Source organism: Lutjanus erythropterus, chromosome 8, assembly GCF_056507025.1.
Source record: "Lutjanus erythropterus isolate fLutEry1 chromosome 8, fLutEry1.hap2, whole genome shotgun sequence".
Lineage (NCBI taxonomy): Eukaryota > Metazoa > Chordata > Actinopteri > Lutjaniformes > Lutjanidae > Lutjanus > Lutjanus erythropterus.
In genome coordinates this window covers 28,906,037-28,932,043 of record NC_139324.1, presented here as the reverse complement: position 1 = coordinate 28,932,043, position 26,007 = coordinate 28,906,037, and the positions used below count along the sequence as shown (strand labels likewise).

Below are 26,007 nucleotides of genomic sequence, written 5' to 3'. Positions count from 1 at the left end.
AGGTGCGGTAGTATTCTGGAGAAAGATAGTTGATTGTTGAGTCTGATTTCCTGGTCGTCAAATTCCCAACGCTTTCGGAATGAGACTCAAGGATCAACTACCTTAACGGCTTGGCCAAAGTTTTCTGTCATGGACTAGATTTTCTAAAGCCTAAAACAGAGTCAAGAGGAGAGAAAAAGGCCCGTTTTCTCTCAGACCACTTAAATTACATTATGCTAAAAATATGTCAATTCTGTCACCAGGGCTTTCTCACACATTAAAGTCATAACAAAAGAGGATGTAGTTTGATGTCGTCATGGAGTCGTCATTTTACGCGTCACTTAAAAAGACAGGAGACAGGAGCAAAAACAATGAATTTCAGGACAGATGAGTTAGAGGTTTTGGTGACATCTGAACAGAAATGCAAAAACGTCATTTTGGGGACATGTACAACAATGTTAACTCAAGAGTTAAAACAAAGAGTGAGGGCAAAGACAGCAGAAACAGTCTCTGGTCTCCTGTATCCAGCATCCGTTGTGTAAAAGCAATAAAAGAGCAGTCAGGCATTAAGAAAGTTAAAAAAGTTAGCTAATACTACTGTTAGCTACTGCTAACTTACACTAATTTTAGCGAGAAAATGTTACTATTTGCTAACACAACGATTAGCTACTGTTAGAGAAAAGAAAAGTTAGCGACTGTTCGAGAACATTATTGCTTGCTAACACAACTGTTAGCTACTGTTACAGAGCACTACAATTAGCTAGTGTTAGCTAGTTAGTAAAATAGCTACTACTACTGGTGGAAACATGAAAATTAGGACAGCTTAAAAGTTATCTTAAAGTTAGGAGAGTTTATTTAAGGTTTTGGGAAGATGCATTTTCCTATCATAAGATAGATGATATTCATCTAGCTTTTTCCTTAAATCAGGTCCTAACCCTAATTACCAGACTGTTAAGATAGGATCTGTAAGTTAGGACGTTTCTGTAATTCGGCCCCTGGACCCTATCACCTACAGTGTGAATGGTGTTTTCTGCAGATTTGATGGAAGTGTTTGATGTGATAAAAAAAAGGTGTAGCTTTGTTTAGCAAACAGTACACTGTCTGTCGCGAAAGCAATAAATTTTGCCAGTATGCAATAAGTTCTCACTGTCCCGTCCTTGCACTTTCTCAGGCACAAATCATGTTCATAATTAAGGTAATGTATTAAAGTTTTATTCACATTTGACATATTTCATGTATCTCTTAATTTTCCAGAAGTTATAGCTACTAGCAACTAGCTAAAAATGGCTGGCAGGAAACGCATCATTACCTTGAATAAAAAACAGATATCTCTGGGTTAAAACATTGTTGTAAACATTTGTATGTCCAGCGTTTTTAGACATTTTAATACAGAAATTATGCATATTATTGCTTTAAAGATAATTGTGGAGATTTTGCCAAATGACGCCAAAAATAAACTGCCTACCCCAGCTTTAAGCACGACCATTAACTACTTTGTGATGTGAATCAATTAAAACAGATGTCTTTTGCTCTGCCTGAGATAAATGGGCAGGATAAGTTGAGACAGAGGGGGAAAAATATGTTTTAGCAACTTCTACTGACAAACCTCAAAATGATAAAGGAAAATGAAAAGCCAGTATAAAATCCAGATGCTACCGCTCGTGTAAAAATACTTCAAATAGTTTTGTGCTTATGTGTGAAAAGGGCAGAATGACAGAGAGAGGCAGGTGGAAAGAGAGAGTCTGAATGGTGGAAACGCATATCTGTACTTTCTTATAAGTAATAAAAACTGAAAAATAATTGTAATATCAGCAGGAGTCGAGCAGCTCAACAAAAGAATATCCAAATTCCCTACATTCCTTTACACTTTGTTCCAGCTGGCACGACTTTTACCAGAAACATTTCAGTCACTTTTATGTAGGACTGTTCATTTCCACCCAATCAATTAAAATCCCCTCAGGCAAATCCTGAATCAAATGTAACGATGAGCAGGTGGGAGCAGCTCAGAGAAGAAACCAGACCGTCAGAATAAAGAACTTTTCTTTGAGGTTCTGAGAAGGTGCAGCAGGATTAGCAAATATGCCCGGTGTGGTATGTTAGCAGCTGCTGGGTAGCAGGATGGCCCCTGGGGGAATGGTGGGTTCACATACAAAGAAACAAACAAGTTTTCAAGGAGGACCCTTCTGCTCTGTGTTACTTTCAGACAACACCCTGATTATTTTAAGAAACAAGAGCAACAACTCAATGCTCCGGTGACCAAACCACTCTTAAGACTCTACAAGCAGTAGTTTAGTAGGTAGCTGCACAGCCACAGTTACAGGCTCAAACATGCCACGGTGCTGCAAGTCCAACACACCCTCCACTTCAAGTCAAAACACATAGACCCTGAACTGTTTGAATAAAAACATTTAGGACATTTCAAGGTCCTCTCCAGCACTTTTAGAAGAAGTCAGTGACAGCCCTGCTCTGCTGCAGAGATCACACTGCGAGCAGTACAAGAAGAAAGAAGCAGAAATTTGGAGAGCAGGTGTGACCGACCTGCTTTTCCTCTCAGTTTGCCAACATTTCATTCCACGCTCTTACCTCTTTGCCTAAGGTTGCCTCCACTCAAATAATTTCCATTCTGCTGTGTGTCTCCCATGAGTAGCCAGACAAGACTAAACTCTAATCAGCACAGCTTCAAAAGGCCCACCTTAATGCCACGCCCAAAGCTGTGACATCAGAAATCTGCCACCCTCTACCTAAATCCTGTCAGCCCCCTGACAGCGTCTCTGAAAGCTCCAGCGCGCGCACATTGTGTAGGTAGGCAGCACTCCCCCCGCGGACATGAGCAGAAAGGTAAGCAGCTTTGCTTCCCTGTGCAGACATGAACCTGTGGGTGGGGCCAAAACTGTGGAGCAACAGTGAACCGAAACACACTGCAGCATGTGCTCAGGAACTTAGACAGAGAGCAGGAATATGCTCCGTTTTAATCATGAATGAGCCTTTATTCTGATCATGCCTTTGATGATGTGATTATCAGAGTAAAACAACCAGGGGAGGCAGAGGGACTCTGTTCTCCTTCGACAGTGTTTTACACAGTTTTGGAGTCCTCCCCACTCCCTAATTTAATCAGGTATTTCTACTGTGTTTGCTTTTCGTTACGAAAAACACTGCCAGCTTTTCAAAACCACACCTTACTCAGAACTGACTCACTCCAGAGTCATGTTAGAAGTCTTGACTGGTGAGCGTAATGACAATGATGGTGACAGAAGGTTAAAACAACATAGATTTCCTTCCAATAAGCAGTTATACTGAGGAGCCTCACATTTGCAAAGACTGAATTATTTTTGCAGCGTGTAGATATAAAAGATAAAAAACTGACTAGACCTTTTCCACAGTAAGTGGAGGAAATATATAGGTCTTATTACGGGGCCATGATGCTCAATAACGAACACCTCATATGAATTTAAGGGATATTTCTTCTGCCACACAGTCAACAATGGACTGTAAAAGGGTGAAAAGCTGTAACCACCAGGCAGGTATTTTAAATCTACCAAGCTTGACTCATCTCGGTGAGGCGTTTAATCCCCGTAGCTTGAAGCTGCTGACATTAAAGTCGACTAACGGTAGACAACTAAATACTGCACACTGCAATTTAATTACATATACGTGTATATTTATTTTGCCTTCTGTGTCTTTTTAATTTTTTTATTCTAATTATTTATATTCTTTTGGTTATGTTTATCCTGTCCTTGCACTTGCTGGTGAATACCTGTCTCTAGGTTTTTGTGCGGTCATTTTTTGTGCTAATGTTATGGAAATGTGGAAAACAGTGACATGATTTTATCATAAAAACAATTAAACATACTTTCAGACAACAAAAGTTAAAAGACAAGTGTGCAGGATTTAGTGCCATCTAGTGGTGTGTCTGCAGATTGCATACATATTGTCTCATCCTCTCCTTCCAAATGTGCAAAATTGTGTTAGCAAATGCTAAACGCCCTCTCTAGAGCGTTTGGCTTGTCCATTCCAAATTACTGTAAAAACACAGTAGTTCAACATGGTGGCCTCCGTGAAAAAGGCCTGTGCCCTCAGTTTGGGTGATTATATACTAATGAGAACATACTTATGAATATTATCCTCCATTTCTGCCATATTCTGCCAATAAATCCCCCTAAATCTTACACATTGGACCTTTAAATAAATAAAGATATTCATGAAAGCAGTGGAGCACAATTGCTAGTAAAAGCTGTCAAAAGAGTCTGTCAGCACCTTGCACTAACTGTGACACACTGAGCCCCAGAAAGCGCTGCCTTTGTTAGGTTTTCTGATGTCATTGTTCACTTAATCAACACTTCACAATAGATTCAAATTAAAAAGCACTCTGTGTAAGAGGAGAAAATGTATCATTTCCTGATAAGGAATGACAAGTAAATATGAGACTTATTTTTCCCACATTTATTATGTTTGTTTTTTCTGTATATACAGAAGCATGTTTTCACAGAATAGATGCTTCCTTTCTTTAAAGTTGTAACCAAAAGCAGGAAGCTGTGAACTTGGCCTTGAGCAACAGCAACATGAGTCAGCCATTGTAGCTTATCTATAATGTATATTACTAAGCATTAGATTTAATCATTCCATTTCCTGAGGCTGTATAGGTCTTAAATTAAGATAGAAGGAGTCTAAGACAGGATTTTTCCCAAGTTGGTATTACAGAAGCAACTCCAAACTAACTTAAGGAAACATATCTTACTTCATCACATGTAATCTCATGTTATGAAATTCTAAATAGTCAATTCAACATCGCTTATCAATTTATAGGTTTGTTAGTGAGCAACTAACACTACTTTTGCCATTTCACCAAGCTAAAAAACTTAATAACCATTGTTTTTTTTGTCAATAAAATACAAAAAAATAATGCAAAATCAACTATGGGAACTAAGAGGTTTTACTAAGATCTCTAGAGAAATTGAGTGTTGAAGTGTTGTTCTTTTTGAGAAATGTACTTGCTAACTTGAGGGAACAAATGTATCTGGCATCCATAAAAACAATAAAGGAGAAGCCATGGAGATTAAACAAATTAGCTACTGTTAGCTAACATTACAGTTAGCTACCTTTAGAGAACTCTGCTATCTACTGTTAGTTAACAATGCTGTTAGCTACTGTTAGAGAAATCTACCATTAGCTACTGTTAACTAACACTACAGTTAGCTACTATTAGAGAACTCCGCTATTAGCTACTGTTAGCTAACACTACCATTAGTTACTGTTAGAGAAGTCTGTCTGTTACAGACCTCTGCTGTTAACTACTGTTAGAGAACTCTGCTTTTAGCTACTGTTAGAGAACCCTGCTATTAGCTACTGTTTGTTAATACTACCGTTAGCTACTGTTAGAGAACTCTGCCATTAGCTACTGTTAGCTAACACTACTGTTAGCTACTGTCAGCTAACACTACTGTTAGCTACTGTTAAAGAACACTGCCATTAGCTACTGATAGCTAATACTACCGTTAACTTCTGTTAGAGAACTCTGCCATTAGCTTAAGTATGAATGTGGTTTTCTGCAAATTCAATGCTTCATTCAATATAAAAGCTGTGGCTTTGTTTACTGTACACCGTCTGGTACGGAAGTAATAAATTTGACTTTCCATTATGAAATAAGTGCTCATTGCCAGTCCTTTATCAGTATCTTTGCACTTTCACTTAAGAATGTGCAGCCCAATCTACAAACACCACCAGCAAATGATAAGGATGTTAAGTGGTGAATGGAGATGTTAGTGTGTAGGAGCAGGCTGCAGGGGTGGAGTTAAGGAGTTACACAGAAGGGGGCGGTGGAGGGAGGAGTGGGGGGGGTGGGTGGTGGTCCCTGAGGAAAGACAAAACACAGGACCAGAGCCACAGCTGGTAATTTGGTGAGAGGTCACTCACAGTAAACACAAGCTTTTTAAAGAGGGTCTGGAAAGGCCATTACTTCATAAGCAGTGTGGGATGGAAAGAGATTAGGGAGAAAAGCAGCACAGGGGACCCTATGAGAACTTCCCACTTCCTATGTGTATCGTTTATTATTGCAGGCAAAACAAAAACTTTTTCCCACAGCGTCCTCCAGCACAGGCCTGGGCAAACTCAAAGTCTCGGTGCGTCCCTAACATCATTATGTGTTCTGATGAATATTTAAAAAGCAGGGACGTCTCTGAAAAAGACATTGTCTGGATGGCAGCATATTTTACTCCAAAACTGGTATTACCCATGATGCCATGGGCACTAACACACCCCCAAGGGATGTTCCTGGCGACTAATTTCCTTTGCTGTTAAAAACATCTGGAGTAGCGTGGGCCATCAGCACATAGGCACTGGGTGAGAGCAAGTGGCAGCAAGCGGCTTCATGACACCTTAGAGGCAACAGTTAACTTGCACTGTACGTGAATAAAACACTGATAAATAGTTTAACTGACTCGTATTTCTGGTGCCGACTAGCGAGGGTTGTGACAGTTAATCATGTAGTCGACTAATTGCACACATCCCTACCCGATACCCCATATTTCATCTCTAGCCCAGAGGAAACGATGTCCATAATTTCAGAAAACAATCTGAAATGTGAACCAATAGCTGTAAATAAAGCTGGAGTCACCATACCTTGTTCTCGCCCACACAGCCAACTGGCTCAATCACGGCATAAAACCCCGTTTTTTATCATCAAGTAACTAATTAAGAACAAACTGATCAGAAAAATGAAAACTTCAAACAAAAACAAACATCAGCATGATAAGAACTACCTGAAATGACAGAAATCGTCTTTGGGAAAATGTTATTTGACGTGCACTTTGATGTTTTAGTTTGGCCCATGTGCTGTCAGTCTTGTCAGGCCACAGCACACTTTTACACTTTGCGTAAGTCCATTCTCAGATAAACTCGGGCCCAGACAAGTCAGCTGTGTTTCTGGCTTTTGTTGACATATGGCTTTCACTTTGCAAGGCAGGGTCTTAACTTGCATTTGTAGCTGCAGCAACAAACTGTGTTTACTGGCGGTTTTCCATGTGTTTTCTTTTTTTTCTTAAACTGTTTGACTGTTTACCTACAGTTTTGCACAAAGTGGTGAACCTCACCCCATCCACTCTTGCGATGGCCCTTTAATATCCATTCATGATACAATCATCTGTTATCAGTTAACCTGTTTCCCTATCGAATATTCCACACCTACATTTTTGAGCTTACCACAACTTTCCAAGCCTTTTGTCGCCCTGTCTCAGCTTTTTTTTTAATTGTGTTGCAGGCATCAACTGCAGAATGAGTTTATATTTACAAAAAACAATAAAGTTAATCAGTTTGAACATTAGATATCCTGTCTTTGTATTGCCTTCAATCGATTGCAAGTCAAAAAGGATTTGAAAGTCATTGTATTCTGTTTTTATTTACAGATCGGCCCAACTTTTTTTGGCATTGGGGTTGTACTACCATTACTGAAAAGCCTGAGTAAGCTAACAGATCTGCAAGCCAGTTAGGTAATGAGATCTGAGATTACAATGCACAAGGCCCCAAACGGCCGACGCCACTCTCGTCTGTGAACTGGTGTATGCTATGGTACATTACCCTCACCTTATCTCAGAGCAGCTCAAGTATTTTACTCTAAACATTGCAGTGTAACAAACCAATGGTTCAGGAAGTGTTTCAGTCTCTGTTTATGTGCAAACACATGTCTTTGAAATTAATAAACCTGCTGAAAAGGTGAACTTAGGATAAGCTGTTTGGGTTTTTGCAGGCATTCATCTCCACATATGCACAATAGCCCTACTCAGCACAGAGAAGATAAGGTAATTATCACTCTAACCTCTGGTGACCAAATGTGAGCTTTTTTTTTTTTAAAGTGAGACCAACATTTAGATAAAATATCTTTGTGAGAGAAAAAAGCTCCCCCCTGAGTCATAATTATAACTATGACACTGTGTCCTTTCATCTGAAACAATGCAGCATTGTCTGCAGCGGGGCATCTTTCAAACAGCACACCAGCATGCTTTCCCTCTTTTGCCGATCACATGAACTGAGGTTTTTCTAAAGTGAGCGTGCACACGGTCATTCTGCTCTAAAACAGGCGCCTTCAGTGTCTTATTTCATTGCTAATAGTGTAAACAGAATATTCAGTGTTGCACAACCCTCAAGGTCTCAAAATGAAAACTTGATTGCATCTTAATGTCGCTGAGGTTACGCCCGTTCTCACATGCAATCTCAAGGCAACACAACCGACAAGAACTCTCAATGTCATGGTCAGAGGAGGAGCTTTTGCACCTTTACTTCAACTTTCTCTCTCTAAAAAAAACAACTGAGTGGCTTTTTCATAACCTGCATAAAGTTTCACAGACTTCTGTAAACAAAAATGAGCATCTCAGAGGCGTATTGTATGATGAAATACAGCTGGAATAGAAACAAAGTGATTGGATCTTCAGTACAAAGTAGCTCTACTTGCTTTATTAATGTTCGCCGTTGGTGTGAATATCCTCAACCAAACTGCTGGCTGCTGTTTGTTTTTTGATGTGCTGTGGTTCATTAACTTGCTACAGTGTATTTTAGATTATAATAAGGTTATCACTTCATTACCAGTCTGATATTTTAACACAGAAATTGGTTTTACCATAAACATTTGCACAAACAACTGAGTGGATATGAACATATGCACAGTGATAGTGCCATCTAGAGAACCATCTCAAGGTGTGCAATTTTGCATTTCCTGTTTTATTCCTGCCCTTTGTTGTCCTAATATTGCTTTAAGCTTGGATTACTAGTCTTATGAATTTAAAGTGTTTCCGACAAACTTTATCTATTTATTTTATTTATCTTTATTTAATTTTCATCTATCGGCCTGGTGGTTGAAGTTCAACATGGTTGCTGAGTTGCATGTTGGGCAATTTGCATAATTAGCTCATTATCAGGTAAAATAAAGAGAGTAAATTTATTTTAATTCTAATGAACTACAAAGTATATATGAAATTTAAGAAAACATTTCTAAATAAAAGTTGAGAAGTTTAGAAATAAACTTGACAAACCGACCTGTGATCTTTTGTTGAGATAATTTATGTTTCTTCTTCAGATAAACATGAATCTTTGAGTTTTAGAACCCCAGAAGATTTTGCATTTCAAAAATTGTTCACAGTGAGCTGTGAACCTGATTTGTCATAATATGAAAGCTTAAAAATTAGATGTTTGCAACTGAAAAGATCAAAACATTAACCATTATTCACTTTTACTTCAATTGATTTACTCAGCAATTTTTGAAATATAGTTTCTAAAACTCAAAGATTCAAATTTATCCAAAGAAGAAAAGTAATTTATCTCAACAAAACATTATTAGTTGGTAAAACTTTTTCAAACCTTAAGGGTCTAAGTTGGGATCGAAACTCATAAAGAGGTTAAATGATGTTTGCAGTTGCTCTCCATGTTGGCTAACCAGCAACAATAAGTAAAAAACATGAGCTTGTTGTAATGAAAATGTATCATGTCAGCTAAAGTTAGCTAAGTGGCAATGAAGTTAACTAACACACAATTTCATAACAGTGACATACCTTTATCCTACAGGGGACTGCACTGCTCACAGAAAAGTTTTACATCATGTTAGGAAACATTTGGAGCTTCAGGATTTCTGGACATTATAAATATGGAATTAGACTCTTAGATCAACTTTCAAAGTTAACAAAAAATTATAGCTATTTCCAGTTTTTGACAGATAATTACCTCATTATGCTAATTACTTAAGGTGCCCAACATGCAGCTCTTAGCAACCAAGCTCAATTTAATCTGCTAATCCTACAGATGACATTTTAATCACATGATTTCATAGAAAACAATATTACTGGGTCTTATTTAGGCCACATAGGAATATCCAGTCAGCTACTATGATTTGTCATTAGTTGAATAATTTCTAGCTTGTCAAGGTCCTGTCAACAGACCTGTAGTCTGCTCGGCCGATGCCTTTTTGATAAATATCTCATCTAAACTACACAAGCTCTGATAATGAAGGTTAAGCAAATGAACGCAGTTTGTTCCTTTGTCACATAGAATGTTTGAATGTTAGCGGAGATAAGTAAAAGTTCCTATTGAGAGCACACAAAGGACTAATTCATGTTAGGTCATTCTGAATGTTACACAGGCTGAGAGTAGGAGGCATTCAACTGTTATGCCCTGGAAGAGTGAATAACAGACGCACAATGAGGGGCCGAGACCGTTTAGCCAGTCAGGATCTGTGCAGCAAATCAGTCTGCACCAGGGACAGAAGCTAATAGTTTAGGCACCGGCCTCATGGGTCACTGAGCCCCTAAATTTTGTGGCTTAAATGTGAACTTATGTACAGAAGAGGCAAGCCTTCCTTAACTATGTCACTTGTGCTGTCCACTGTTCCCATGAATTGTGATGTGGCATTTCCTGAGGGCATTGTTTCCATTGAAAAATGAACTAGACTTCTTGGCTAGTTGAGGACACTGGTGGCACACATCACAGTACATTACGTCCTCAGATGTGTCACACTGAACTCATGCTTTCCATTTGGTTTTGTCACAGTCCATCTTTTGTGTCTGGGTCTTCTGTAAGGATCACATTAGTTTGAGCAGGCTTGGAAAACCCATACTTCAGTAGCCCTGACAGATCGTGCTGAATACCGGCCACATAGTAACTTTTTGGTGTCACGGGCCCAAACCTTGTAGACTCAACAAAAACACAAATGCCACAATTTTGCTTTTGCTCCCATTTTTCATGAGAGGTTTATTTCTCTCCAATTTTGTTCACAAATTTGTTCAAATCAGTGTTAGTGAGCACTTCTCCTTTGCCGAGCAAATCCATCCACCTGACGGATGTGGCATATAGATACGATGATTAAACAGCAGGATTATTGCACAGATATATGTCCTGAACTGGTCACAATAATAGGCCCCTCTAAAATATGCAGTTTTATCTTGAAAAAGAAATATTAGGCACGGAACTATGGTTATTTCACAATGGACTACAGATAACATTTTTCCCAGGGGGGCAAATCTGCAACTCAGCCTACTCTGCCTTTGATTGGTTTACCCTGATATTCTTACTCTAACGATAACCAATCACTCCTTATGCCTAAACCTAACCAACCCAACCAACACCCAGCAATCAGTACTAGTTTCAAAATAAAACTACATATTCTTTTTATTGTGAACAGTCCAAGGCACACCTGTACAATGATCGCCATCTCTATATGACACACCTGTCAGGTGTGACAGATTTGTGAACAATTTGAGATAAATAAACCTTTTGTGTGCATTAAACAAGTCTTGCATTTTTAACTTCAACTCATAAATAATGGGAGCAAAAACAAAAGTTTTGCATGTTGAGTGTAAACAGGCTCTTGTGCACAACATCAGTATTATAACGTCTACTTTAGAGATAAAAAGAAAAATTACAAAATTAGGTATAATAACCAACACACTGTGTTTGATAATATTCATAACTGTCCAGTGAGAAGCGTCCCCTGGTATTCACGGTCACTGCGTTGGTTTCAGAGTGGTAACAAAGACGATCCATTATTCCCTGGTGCCTGGATGTTGGCCATTTTGTCTGTTTTAGCCCTGTGAGGCAGAAATCATCCACGAGATGAAACATCCAGCATTCAAAAGGACACACCAGCTCATTGCCAGGACGAACTCGCTGGGCCTTAATGCTGATTTTCCTCTTGCTTAATTACATCTAGTGGGTGGAGATCTCTGAATGACACTCTTTATCTTGCATTTTGAGCGCAGACGATCTGAGTGGGCTTTCTGAGGGCAGCATGCTTCAGACCAAATGATATATTTTCCTGAGCGAACAAAGCCTCGCTGTCTCTGGGGATAATTCTGAGGAGAAACCGCAGCGTTATGCTTTAGTGTACTCTGAGGCCCTGCGATGTTGGCCTACAGACAAGAAACCTAAAATCACACACATATATATAAAAGAGGTGCAGAGATGTCATAGTTTGTATCTGTATCTGTTCAACCAACAAAATTATCTGTCTTTTATATCTGTATTCAGATATAAGACTAGAAGTGGGTGCGGTTTATACCGGAAGTCACGTTAAATTGGCCAAATGTTGTATTTTGTCACTTAATATTTATTGTCAGAAATCTGCGTCCATTTTTTCTAGCCCCTAAATAAATTGTTTTAATTCTCAGCAGTTAGCAAAGAACAAAGACTAAAGCTAACTGTCATGTTTAATCTGAGGTTGCAACATCTATAAAATGTCATAAAACGGTGAAAAATGTCAATCCCGGTTTTAAAAATCCAACGTCTTGTTTTGTCAGTCAAACATATTCAGGTTAATATTATGATGAACAGAGAAAAGCAGGAAATCTCTGTATTTCAGAGACTGAAAACAGCATTTCCTGCTATTTTTGCATGAAAAATAATTTAACAAATCGATCAATTATCAACAAACTTTAATTCTTTTTTTAAGAATTGCCCAATGCATCGTTTTTTTAATTATGCAGACGTGATCATGCAGTGGACTTTCTGAATAATAACAAGCAACTTCCAAAAGCATAAACATTTGTTTTCTTCTCATCATTTGTGCTTTTCTAAATAACATATTCGGATTTGGGTGCATCCCTTATATACTGCTGTGAGAAGTCACAACAAACACAACAGACGAATAAAGTTTTAGGGATGTCACAATTTCAATATTAGACATTTAGACAGACACATTTGACACCATATACACTTTCCGTATAAACTGTTTTTAAAGAAGTATTTGAAAATGTAAATGAAAGAGCATAAAGCCAGTGATCTGTTGATCTTTACTAATCAAAACTCAACAGTCTAACAGTGACATCAGTTCTAAAAAAGTTATGTTTAAAACAAATCTTGACCTTAAAAAGTCAAATCATGGATTTGGAGACACACCTACCAAGTTTCAACACTTTCCTTAAGAGTCTGAGTTTTCACCAGTCACTCTTGTTTTAATTTTCATCTGTAGACTCATGTGAGCAGCTGTGCCCTTGGACTGCCTGCATGTGGGGAAACAGCTGTGGGGATTCACAATACCTTAACTAATTCCACATTCTGCCCTGAGGAAAGCCAGCCATGTGAGATCATAGTTTAAGGTGTGTCCAATTAACGGGGTCAGCTCCGAGCAGCGCGCTGTTGGACTGAGCATGAATAAATGAATACGCCTCATCAACATCTGCAATTAAGGACCACAGAAAAAGTGTGTTAAAGCCTCTGGAAATGTGGCTTTATGTAGTAAAAATGCAGATCTGATATCAAAGTTTAGTGTCTCATTAAGCATCCACAAAAAGCTGGATGAAAATAAATGTTCATTGCTATTAGAAAATAGTTCAAAAATTGCTTATTTTCCCGTTTAGACCATTTTTGAAGACTTTGTGGGTGCGACAGATCACATTTTGATTGACAGCTCCCCCAGGAATCCCAACACAGAAACTATGCAGTGAAGCTCCTGCTGCGTACGCTATATTTGGAATATTTTCATTGTTTTACTTTGCCAGGCGGGGAACTGAAGCCGTCCGAGTCGCTGGACTATTGCTGTTTGTTCAGATCCAAACTAACGTTACTCGTCGTGGATCGAGGCAGCGGTAGACCAGCAGCTCCTGCGTCCTGAGAGGAAAAATGACTGAGCTGGTTGCTTTGAGGAGAGTACAGACGGCAGCTTCAGCTCCCTGTCGGAAAAGGCTGTCTGATGGCAAAGCAAAGCTGTGAAAATCTTTTAAATATAGCGAACACTTAAACTGATACTGATTTCTGCACGGTAAAATTACTGTTTGTGTCAAAGGGGTCTGGAGCGATATGACAGCTTCAGCTCCCCGTTGTTATCTCAAATAGACTCACAGAGGCAGATTTAACAGCAGGAGCAGAGATATGTTGCAGCCGGTTGAAAGGATGTGATTTTTTTACGATTAATTTGTGAAATTAATTGTATAATTTTCGTAATAAATGTCACAAGCACTATGGATTAAAGTAGTTATGTTTGTGTTACTTTTATTTTGTATGGTTGCGCCATTAATAAGCCTTTTCCACCAACATGGAATCTGCCCCGTTCCAATTCCTGCACCTAATTTTGAACTGTTCTGAGCATTTCAACCAAAAACTATTTGGTTCAGAAGCTGAATAGTCAGTTCCCAGGTGGAACCAACTTTGTTGGTGTGACCAACTCAAACCAACTTTGTTGATGCATGTCCTTGATGACAATGGTTCCACTCAAAACTGGTGGGAACGTGGGCTGGTTCATTAATAGCACCAAGGTTAAAGGATCTTGAACGGGACTGGTTCAAAAACCAGAGCTAATCTGGTGGAAAAAGGGTCCTGTTAGACTGTTGAGTCTTGATTTGTAAAGACCAATAGATCGCTGGTTTTATGTCCTGATAAGAGTCATTTGTATTTTCAAATTCTTCTTTAAAAAGTCTATAAGGAAAGTCTGTATGGTTTAAAGTGAACTGTAGCAGCCGGTAAGGTACACTGTCGCCTTTGACATGTTGTTCTTCAGACACACACTGGAGGCAAGCAGGTTGGAGAGACAAAATATACTGTGACAAACGCCAATTCTGCCTTTGATTTGAATTCTTAAAGGTCATTTTGATCAATTTTCAATTTAATATCAAAACTGTGACACCCTTAACCACATCCACAGTAACATTTTAAGAAAATATATAACATCTGGCATTTTAAAGACATTTAAATGTGGAAATATGACACGTTATAGTTTTAAGACTACCTTACGTTACCTGCTACCGTCTTTCTTTCTCGCCTGCAGCGTCTCTGCCCAGACCTCAGCCTGCCCAGCGATTCTGGCAGAGTCAGCATTTGGACAAGAAATGTAGCGTAGCTTTGGGGGTCACATGAAATCTGCACATCTGACTGCATTTGAAGACGTGAAAGGCGGTTTATTGGCTCCAAATATAAGAAGCCACAAATAGGACAGAGAACATGTGCCTTCACTCACACCCCAGCAGCTTATGGAAGAGTGCGGTTTACTTTTCCAAATAAGAGTCAAACCGCAGAGAGATTTAGGTAGTCTGCTGCTCTCCACTGCCAGGGAGCGTGGCTCTGCTCCCAGATTACACAATGCTTATGAAATATGAACACAAGTCACACTGAGAGAGTGTCTTTTTTTTTTTTTCGTTGAGGAGACTGTATATGATATGCCTGAATACTATTTTTACAAATGGGAAATTGCAGTTTGCAGGGCAGGACTGGAAACTTTGCACAGCTTTCATGGAATACTGGATTGGAAACTATCATATGTTCAAATTCTCCATCTCACCTCTAATTTAAATCTCAAAAACTCGGCAGATCTCACCCTGAATGCCAAAGGAGTGAGTAGTGACTCTGGAAACTCACTCCCCCCCGTTTTTAATGATTCCAACCACTGGAATACAAGCAGCTGACATCATCTCCAAGTCCCTGAACCAAACCTGATGGGAAATTCCACCCTGTCATACACTCACAGACCTTTTTTTTTAACCGTGATTTTCTTTGACTGTTGCACGTGACGAATCAGTATTTTATAGAATATCGGTTTCAAGCCCAGTGAACGCTTGATTTCCACAAGAAAAACGACCATCAGGCTCATCACAGAGACAGAGGAGGCTGAATGTTTTGCCTGCAGAATACTTCCCATGACCTCTGCATATGGTCAAGGCAATTTCTCAGTAAAACTCGGGGAGAGCAGGAAATGAGGAGAGTTCAAAGGTTGAGACGTCTGCAACAACTGGGATGCACTGAGAGGAAGGAATGTTACTTGAAAGTTTGTCGTGCAGATGCATTATTTGACAAAGGTGGCATTATACTCATAGTGGGTCAGAAAACAGCTGGTTCCCTGCACCACCACTCAGAGGCGGAGGAGCATGAGCTTACATTTATGCACAAGGGTTATCTCTTTTGTAATTTTGTTTTCCAAACAATTTTAGGAGGTCTGTCTCTCTTAGAAATACATTTTGATCAATATTCATTAATTTCCAATACAAAAAAGCCACAGAACAACCTTAGTTCTCTTTGATTTTATGGATTTCTCTGTTATTGTCAAATAAAACACACAGAAACAACAGCCGGTGATCCAAAATGACAGTTCTACTACATACCTCAGTCCAGAGCCCCGTGGATGTGGATGTGGCTGAGATCCATGATCATCCATGACTAAACTCATTGGTTTAACAAAATCCCTCGGACTGGCCAAACACAAACAAAAAGGACAATTCATTTTTAGTGACAGTTTACATACTAAATGCTGCAAAAGCCGCTCTGACCTGCTGCTTTTCAAGTGATGCAAACTGGCAAATACTGAAATATGGGCGAATCCCTCATGAGGTCATCAGTTTTTCAGTCATATGAACCGTTTTTTCCTTCTTCTTCTTTACTGGGATAATTTTAACGATCAAAAGCGACTCTTACCATGAATGTAGTTGGTTTTCGACGCAGATTTCAGCTTCCATCAGTCTTTACAAAGGTAACGCTGGTTGTTGACTGCTACAAACAGATTTTTTGTTAGGATAAATGAGCCATAATTCCGCTCTCAAGTTCCGCGTTTTGCGTCTTTTTACGCAAAAACCACTCCAGTGTGGGCGAATGTTTCTCCTCTCCTTTTAAACCGCGCAGTCAGACAGATCTAAATCATTTTGTCTCTGACACCGTGGACAAGTCTGCCAACTTTTCTCTGTACATCCAACACACTGCATCGCAGCATTGAGCTGTAAAAGTGGGGCGTCCCTCGGATCCAGTTTACCTTCCCTCCAGGATCCCGGAGAGGCTCGATAACGGTCCGTGTTCACATCTGGAGCGAGAACAAACAGAGCAGCGACACAGAGCCACGCCTTCAAAAACAACACAACCAAATCCGCTCATTTAGTTTGAAATAAGCTGAATCAAAACACATCAGCGTTGTTGTTTTGTACTTCCTTTTAATCAATCTTTGTTTGTCTACAGTGACACCGTGTGGCTCGGTGTAGAAACAACCGATCACCCCTCTGTGTCAAATAATCCACAGTAACAAATATCAAGACAGACTTTTAATTACAAAAGTATGTGGACAGCTCAACATCACACCCATGTGTCTCTCTCAGATGAGACATTAAAGGGACAGTTCACTCCAAAATCCAAAATACGCATTTTTCCTCTTACCTGTAGAACTGTTTATTCATCTAGATTGTGTTGGTGTGAGTTGCAGAGTTTTGGAGATATCAGCCGTAGAGATGTCTGCCTTCTCTCCAATATAATGGAAATAAATGGCACTCAGCTTATGGTGCTCACCTCATGACCCAGTTACTACAGATAATCCAGACTTTGTGAGCAGTTTCATGCAGGAACTACTTTCTTTCTACAGTAGAATCTACTGGAACTACTTTCTTTCTACTAGCAGTACAGTTTCTACATAAAGCTTTTCACAACAAGCCATTTACTTCTATAATATTGGAGAGAAGGCTGACGTCTCTATGGCTGATATCTCCAAAACTCTGCTCAAACAATCCAAATGAATAAATAGCTCCACAGGTAAGAGGGAAAAAACATGTCTTTTTGAATTTGGGGTGAACTGTCCCTTTATGTGCTGCTATAATAGCACTTTTCTCTGAAGGCTTCTGACAATATATTTTGAACCTGGCTGCAGTAATTTGCTCCTATTCAGCCAAAAGAACTTCGGTGATGTTGGGCTCAGCTCATCTCAGAGGCGCTGGTCAAGTTCCTCCACAGAAAAACATGATGAACATTTCTTTATATATACCTGTGGTTGTGTATGGAGGCATCATCTAGTGGCTACAAAGTTGGAGGAATATTATTTTCTGAAATTTCATTCACTTGTGGGTCAGAAATGTACTTGCCCAAAATCAATTTCTACTTCTACTACAAGAAAGACTGCAGTTAAATGTTTTGTTCAATCTAAGGTTGCAACATTTACAAAACAGTCCAAGGTCATGTCTGTAAATACCTTGTTTTATCAGTCTAAAATCTGAAGATATTCAGCTGAATATGATAATAAACTGAGAAAAGCAGGAAATCTCCACATTTGGGAGGCTGAAAACAGCATTTTCTGACATTTTTGCATGGACAATTACATTAACCAATAATCTATTATTAAAACATTTTAATTGATTATTTCTTTTTTATTATTTCTCTGGGAGCCCCAGACAGGGTCTCCAAAGCTTCATGGGGGGTTACAAGGCCTTTAAAGGATATAAACATTTAAAAAAAAAAACAACAAACATACAGTTGGCCTGTGTCTCAGCATTTCACACATTTCTGTGAAGAAAAAGAAGAATGAAATTGTCACGTATGAGATAAACAAACAACAACAAAAATCTAATAGTTGTGAGGGCAACTAAAGAGCAGGGGTCTTAAATTGCAAATGAACACAATTGAAAAAAAAATTAAATAAAAACACAGTCCAATTTAAAAATGTATTGTATGCATGTATTTCTAAAGGACTGTGTGTTGCAGTTCGCTGTTCAGAAAAGTCAAAGTGGCCCATGAGGTCCATCGATGTCCCCAAGCCAATTAGAGTTTGAGACCCCTGTAATAGCAAAATGGCTAGAAGAAAACACTGACTTTTTTTTTGAAAAGAAGCCTATTAAATATGTATGATTGGTAAAACTTTAAAAAATAAATAATTAAATACATACAGACAGAGAATTATATAAAAAGTTTGTAAAAACATCAGTGAAATCATCTCTGCTGCAATATTCACAGGAAATAATCTGCTCAAAATTCAGCCAAATCACTCACTTTACACAAACGTCCTGCAGTTATTGTTGTCACTATTTGTGTTAATTATACAGTTTATCAGTTGTTCTGTACTGTTAGTATTATGCATTGAATATAATAAGAAATATCCATAAAATATGTCACTCAGTCGGTGGTCGTCAGTTTACTCAGTGATGGAAAATAGATCCCTGAAGGAAAACGGTTGGAAACCACTGGTGTAAACGCTGTTTAAAAAAAGCTGAAGAATATTTGTTGGAAGTCCATTTCATACAGGTGGTACAGTGGCAGAGACATTGGCGTCCGCACAGTAGAACATCTCCACTCCATGTGAACAGTCCTGAGGGTAGAGGCCAGTCATGATCAAACCGGTGATCATGACAAACAGGCCTACTACTATCAAGATGGCGGGGATCAAGTTTTCACTGTGGAACCAGCGGCCGGTGGAGAGTTTGAGGAAGCACGCAGATGGGATGATGAAGATTAGAGGTGTGGCACTCAGAACGCCCTGGAAGGTAAAACAACCCTCATAAATAATGATTGAAAAGAAACAAACCCCAAGTCCAAAAAAGCTGGCATGCTATATAAAATTTGCAAATCATTTTCAACTTGTATTCAGTTGAATACAGAACAAAGACAAGATATTTAATATTCAAACTGACATTCTCTGTAAATCTTCACTCCTTCTGAATTTGATGCTTTGGGACAGGGGCAACAAGAGAATGGGATCTGACTGGGTATTAAAGGGTCATCCTCGAAACGCTCAGTATTTCACAAGCATGGATGAAGTGAAGTTCACCGCTTTGTGTGTTGGCAAATAGTCCATAAAGTTAAGAACAACATTTCTCAACACAAAACTAAAGGAATTCAGGGTTTTCACCGTGCAAAGAGAAAGCCATGTGTCAACATCATCTAGAAACACACTGACTTCTGTGGGGTCCTACTTGTCTGAGATGGACTGACAGGAAGTGGGAAAGTGTGCTGTGGTCTGACGAGTACACATTTCAGATTGTTTTCAGAAATCACACACATCTTGTCCTGCAGTCAAAAGCAAAGACAGACCATGCAGACTGCAACCAACACTAACTTCTGATGGGATGCCCATGGCATCATGGGTAACTGTCACATCTGTGAAGGCACCATTAATGCTGACAGACACATGCAGGTTTTGGAGCGACATATGCTGCCATCCAGATGGTGTTCTTTTAGAGCTGTCCCTGCTTATTTCAGCAAAACAACGGCAAGACAAATTCCTCGTGTGTTACAACAGCATGGCTCCGTAGTAAAAACTGTTCAACTTCCAGACTGCCTGCAGTCCTGATCTGTCTCCTATTGAAAATGTGTGGTGCATTATGAAGTGCAAAAAAAGACAACAGAGACCCTGGACTGTTCAGCACCTGAAGCCATACATCAAGCAGAATAAGTGTATATTTACAATAAAGCAAAAAATCATTGCATCCTATTTTTATTTGCATTTTATACAACATCCCAACTTTTTTGGAATTGGGCTTTGTAAATAGGTGCAGACGGCCAAGTTCACATGACTTACATTCAGTTCCAAAACAACTCCCAGACAGTCGAAGCCCAGAGACAGTGCCGTGCAAACTGCGACTATGAGCAGCGTTATGGCCACATGTTCAGCTTTTGAAAGATCCCTCCTGCAAATGACATTGGATACCACCTGAGAAGATAAGCAAGAACATTAAAATGAATTGTTCCCACTGCACACATTTAAATGTATGCATTTCCTGCAATTTGAAAAACAATTCTAATTAGAATTATATTTACAAGTTGAGAGAGGACCTCGTGATAAGTCTGTACAGCTGACATTGTTGCACTGTTACCCACTGATCAGCTCTGCAGGAGCAGCTGGGTGTAAAGCGCTAAGCTTTCTTTTTGTTCATTTTGTTACGAAGCCTTCAAGCCTTTCAAATACCACTTTTCCTCACATATGTAAACGCTTAGCTGTTAAATTCTTAGGTTGGCGTATGAGAAAGTATCACTTACCTCTCGTGTAACAAAACACTCCAGCGGAAATGTGGTTATTATGCTGAGGCCAAAACAGAAGCGACCGAATGTTGCCAGGTTATCATTTCTGCAGTAGTTCTCGAATATGTCTCCTAAAAAGTGGAAATACGAGATTGTAAAAACACATTTTCCGATATTAAAAAGAAATTATAGGCATGTAGTTTACCTTGTGTGTAGCCAGTGAAGGTGGTGTAGCCAGCAACAGCAAACGCAGCACTGATTATTAGTGCAGAGACGACAGACACGTGGGTGACCCGAGACCAGTTAGCCAGTGTGGGCTGCTCCAGGGAACCATAGATGAGAAAGCTGTTGTGGTGGCATATGAAGGCTAAAGAGACAAACAGGGGCAAAACAAGTTCAGAATAAACAGAGGTGTAGTGCTGTTTGTATATACAGAATGCATGCATGAACACACTTAAATCGTGGCTACTTTCAGGTCTAATGTGGCAAGTTTATATACAAGTACACATACAAGTTTACATACATACATTAGTCAACTACAGTATAACTGACCATGCAATTGAATGTTCGACTTTAGGAGTTTCATCATGTTGAATAGCAGCAGTCACACTTTTGTCATTAATTAAATATCAATATGACAACTTTGACAATTTTGTTTGATTTTATTGGCTCTCATCTTCTCTCATTTAAAACATGAGGCGCCCTGGGTGCGTTAGCAGCGTGTAAAATGCCTACTAAGAATTGGAAAAAGACGACTCTCGCTGCAAAAACTGCACTTTGGGAAAAAAAATGGATTATGCAGACTTATGTGCAAAAAAAGGTAAGGTTTCTTTCTTCACTGCAGAATGGATTTGATGGTAAATTGAGCATATCCATCCCCTTTAAGACTACACCACGCTGTATTTTCCTAAGAGTATTCACATACCCATCTAAATGGCCTCCTTTGTAGCAGTAGTAGCTATTATCATCAAGCCACTTGATTCAAGGCCATAATTTTCACCGCGTGTCTGAAGGTGGACTAGAAAAGAGCCAGAGCTCCACTCGCAGGAGGCACTGATGGTCAGAGTCTCAGTCAGAAGGTGACGAAATCACACATTCTTTGAGATGTTGTGCACTGATTTCACAAAGGCAGAGCAACGTGTAGACAGTGTGCCAACTAAATGAACAGCCTCAATCTCTTTATATATAATCTGGATTGCATGTCTTATGCTGAATGGGCAACATGCTGCATTAAAGCTGTGGGCTTCGGCTCTTTGAAAGGATCAATTTAATGACATCAAATTAAAGCTGCATTAATCGATTTCTGGCCACTAAGGGGCAGAAAAACTCCAAAACAAGCTGCAAGGCACTAGACGTTTTCTCACTTAATTTAAGTTATTACAGCTAACATGATAGCAAACCAACTGCCATACAGACATAGAACAACAATATACAGTTTGCAGTTTCCAGTTTTAAATGTTAGGTAAGACTTGGTTATCCACAGGTTTTTGGACGTACGGAAATATTGCAATGCCGACCTTTTCAAGAAGATAGTTGAATGAATGAAACAAACTATTGAAAGAATAGAATGAATGTAAACAGCTTAGTAAGAATATTGTCCTTTTTGGAGTTAAAGTAATGGTGCATGAAGCGTAGACCTGTCTCAGGTGTATGACGATGCACTTGATACTGCTTTTATCCCATTTTCTAGGTTTTGTTGATCATCTGTTTTTGTTTGTCTTTGTTTTCTATTGTTAAAATATGTCTGATGGTCAACTTGGCTTGTAGTTCTGTCTGCAGTAGGGCTGGGTATCGGTATTGATTGAAATAACCTAGAACCAAGCAGTACTGAAACTTCTCCAGTCAAACGAGAACTGCATTTGACCACTGGGTACCCAGATCTAGAACAACATGGCAATTTATATGGTTTCTTCATGAAGAAGAACCTTCGAAAAAAGGTACTGAATGAAGCACTACATTGGTGTCTGTATCACTTTAATGGTACTGATTTTTTTTAAATGATACCCAGCTCTAGTCTGCAGTACATACTTTTTAGTCTACCAACAACAAATAATCTGGGCGTCTTCATCATCAGCAGCAGCATCATGCAGACAAACTCACCAAAAGACATCACACCGACTGCCTGAATTGCGTTCCACTTTGCAAACGCCCATGCATTCTCTGTGGGGACGCTAAAAAATGATACTCATATTCAGTCATCAAGGGAACACGATTGTGTTTTTATGACAGCATTTTAGTGGCTATTCATTAAAAAAGAACCCCATGGTTCATGCAGTAACATTTAAATTAAAATCACTAATTGCAAAAAAAAAAATCATTCATACATTTGGGGTCCAAAGGTAGCTGCTCTGATGATTACAATGATGAGGATGGTGAGTGTCAGCACCATTGACAGGAAGGACACCTGGTAACACACATGGACATTTTAAAGGCAGCTTTAAAGCACTGAATGACACTGACGACTGTGTAATAGTGTGACTTACCTTCCCCAGTTTCTCGATGTTTCGATAAAGTGAAAGAGGCAGTGTGAACGCAACGGTGGATAGCAAGATCACAAAGTGACGCTCTGCAAGTATGTGATCCGGACCAACTGCAAACACAAAACAACTTACACATGAATCATTTCAAGCATCTTCATATTCTACACGCACTGTGTTTCTTTTAATTTAGCAACCTCACATTGCACATGTGCTGTTGTTTGGCTTTTATCTGAGGTAGAGTAAACTAAAAGCAGCAAACCTCCAGGTATCCTCTGAAATACTTTGGTCAGCGTGTCACCAGTTGTGATGTTATAGCTGATCATAGCTGAAGAGTAAAACAGGAGCCTCATTTTATTATTTATGTTCATCTGCAGGGTTATTCAGACGGCACCAAAAGTAAAAGAATACAGCAGAAATAAAACTGATTAAATACAATAAAATTCTTTGACAGACAACAATGGAAATTACACATAAAATGTTTCATATCTCGATATAATATTGAACTTTATAGTCAACTGCTTGCATACTGTAAACAACTTACCAATGAAAGGATAAAGGAACTGCAGCCCAGATAAAACAAGAAATCCGGGGAAACCAAATGTGCTTTGCACCAGTGACTGATAGCTGTTTGTCCCTGACAGGTTGCCTCCTTTAATTAGTAAGATTATTGAGTAATCTGCCATGAAATGCAAACACAATGTGATTAGTTTTGTCATTTGATTAATTCTTGTAGATTTTTGTAATGACTGTATACCCACCTGTGATGAACGCAACAACTATCAAAAGCAGAAGGCCAAAGGGGAGCCCTGCCTGGCTCAGTGCATATGGTAAACCTGGTCAAAAAATATATATGTAAATTTAGTGAATAATAACTGCAACTAAATTCCTTAAGGGAATAAAAACATATCAGGAAAGCCCAAAGGTAACACACAACAGCCCTCCGCCTGGATTTTCTTATTTTCTCTTTATTTAGGTCAGCTAAGGACGGTTCACCATCCCAAAGTGAACTGAGGTCTTGAATGAGTGTTTTCTTTTATAGCTTTAGTACTGAAAATTGAAATGAAATTTGATTATTGTATTGATATTAAAGATGTGGTCTTGAAAAAGTATCAACACTTTGACATTTTTTACAACATTAGATTGCATGCCTACGTCTTTAATGAAGTTGCAGAATAAATATAGAAATTGTATTCAAGCAAAATGAATGTAACAATGTAGAGAAAAGGTTTAACTCGTACTGTTTGGTTTGTCCTGCATAAGGTGCACAAAAGGTTTGCATTAAATACTGTGTCTTAAAATTGCTCTGCAGATTCTTTGCTCTTATGTTTAGTTTCTGTTGCTGCATAATGACTCAGGAAATTTGTGAGGATGAAAGGGTTAAAGGAGAGAGTGGGGCAACAGGCGCTAGTCATATGATACTGAGGGTTTAAAACTGCAGGCTGCAGGGCTTGAATGGTATGAATGCTGCTGCTTGTTGCACCAAATTTAGCCAAATGTAACACATTATTTGTGATGCACCATGTCAACATTAAGAGTTTGATATGCTACAGTTTATCATCCATATAATCGATTGCATATAGTTTAATTATTGGGTTTGGCTTGGCAATGTAATGTTTAATAGAAAAACAATATTAGTAATGATTGAGTAGTTACCTATGATTCCAGATCCTATAATGGAATTGATGAAATTAAAAGACGCAGATATGATTGAACCTCTTCTCTCTCCTGCCGTTTTTTGTAGAGGAATTAATGTGGTCCCTTCTTCATCGTTTTGCTGGAAAACAATAACACAAAGCAGCGATAAAAACAAGAAAAAATACGAGTCTGTTTGTTGATGTCCTAAAACAACAGCATCACTTGTTTGAACCCACCTGCTGAGCCATGTTGAGCACCTGCGGGTCGCCGCTTTGGTTCCTCTGTGTCCAGCTCTCTCTCTCCACTGTTCCACTCTCACATATCTTCGCTGTGACTGAATTGGGCAAAGTTAGTAAGAAGTCTGTCAATTTTACTCAACTAAAGCCTCGCTCGATCTCAACAGCGCCCCAGCTCGGCCGTGGACCTGCACTCAGGGGTTAGCTCGGGTCGGAGCCCCCCGGAGCTGCGCTCCGCCCTCTGACATCCACAACTCGTTCTGCCTGAGCTCCTAAAACATCTAAAACTTTCATACAACTTTCATACACACCGATCGAAAAACATGCAGACATTCTTCTTTTATTACTTTATGAAGTACTTGTGGCCAGCTCACAGCAGCAGGATCAACCTGAGGCTGTGCGCAATTTACGCACGTGGTGTTGTTATCATTTAATTCTTATATACATATATTTTTTTAAACTCTTGATGGCACTGTGATACAGTCATTTGACATGCTGGGGGGGGGGGTATTAATTTGGCACACTTTTTATCATGAGAAACACTGAAGGGGGGGATGGGTCAAGACATCAGGTCATGTGACTTCATGCCAACATTCAAAAATATACTTATTATTTGGTATTTAAAAAAATCCAACATGGCAGCGCGCGTAAATAAAGAAACTCATGTTTATTATATTTTTGATTGAAATTGTTGGATGGTTTTATAATTTCTGGCTGAAAAATCCCCCCCCCCAACTTTGATACTCAGGTATTGAATGTCTGTATGCTGGAGGATATGTTGCCCAAATAAACTAAACTTTACAGATAATCAATGACAGCAATAATATTAGGGTGTAAAATATCGATCACTCTTTATTTCAGTCTTTAATGTGTGTTATTGATTAATTCACCTGTGTACGCATATTTTTAACTTTTCCATTGCTGACAGGATATAGAAATGCATGGAAGATTTTATTATATTAGGAAAAAGAAGTTTTGTCTATAAATATTAATAGCTTGTTGTTTATTAAAAAAATTAAATT

General features: G+C 39.0%; 2 protein-coding genes across 4 annotated transcripts in view; both read right to left on the bottom strand.

Annotated features, from left to right (window-relative positions):
* Nucleotides 1-16,722, bottom strand: part of cobll1b (cordon-bleu WH2 repeat protein-like 1b) — a 45,326-nt gene extending 28,604 nt beyond the window's left edge. Inside the window, exons 1-2 of one of the 3 annotated variants that reach the window (XM_084725205.1) lie at nt 16,348-16,722; nt 16,038-16,124 (exon numbers count right to left, since the gene is read on the bottom strand). In XM_084725205.1, coding sequence (XP_084581331.1) covers nt 16,038-16,124; nt 16,348-16,388 — 128 coding nt within the window. In that variant the 5' untranslated portion in view covers nt 16,389-16,722. Of the gene's footprint in view, nt 1-2,562; nt 2,728-16,037; nt 16,125-16,347 lie in introns of those variants that run through there. The other 2 variants (XM_084725206.1, XM_084725207.1) reach the window with 2 other exon arrangements.
* A 487-nt stretch (nt 16,723-17,209) lies between these two features.
* On the bottom strand, nt 17,210-25,270 carry slc38a11 (solute carrier family 38 member 11). The gene is made up of 12 exons (XM_084724091.1): nt 24,986-25,270; nt 24,768-24,888; nt 23,873-23,947; nt 23,656-23,790; nt 23,374-23,439; nt 23,118-23,224; nt 22,959-23,038; nt 22,735-22,805; nt 20,840-21,001; nt 20,653-20,765; nt 20,195-20,326; nt 17,210-19,153 (listed from the first exon to the last, which is right to left on the bottom strand). Exons 1-12 carry the CDS (start codon nt 24,995-24,997, stop codon nt 18,914-18,916), a joined length of 1,314 nt encoding a protein of 437 aa, XP_084580217.1. The 5' UTR covers nt 24,998-25,270; the 3' UTR covers nt 17,210-18,913.
* Between the last annotated feature and the right edge of the window lie 737 nt (nt 25,271-26,007).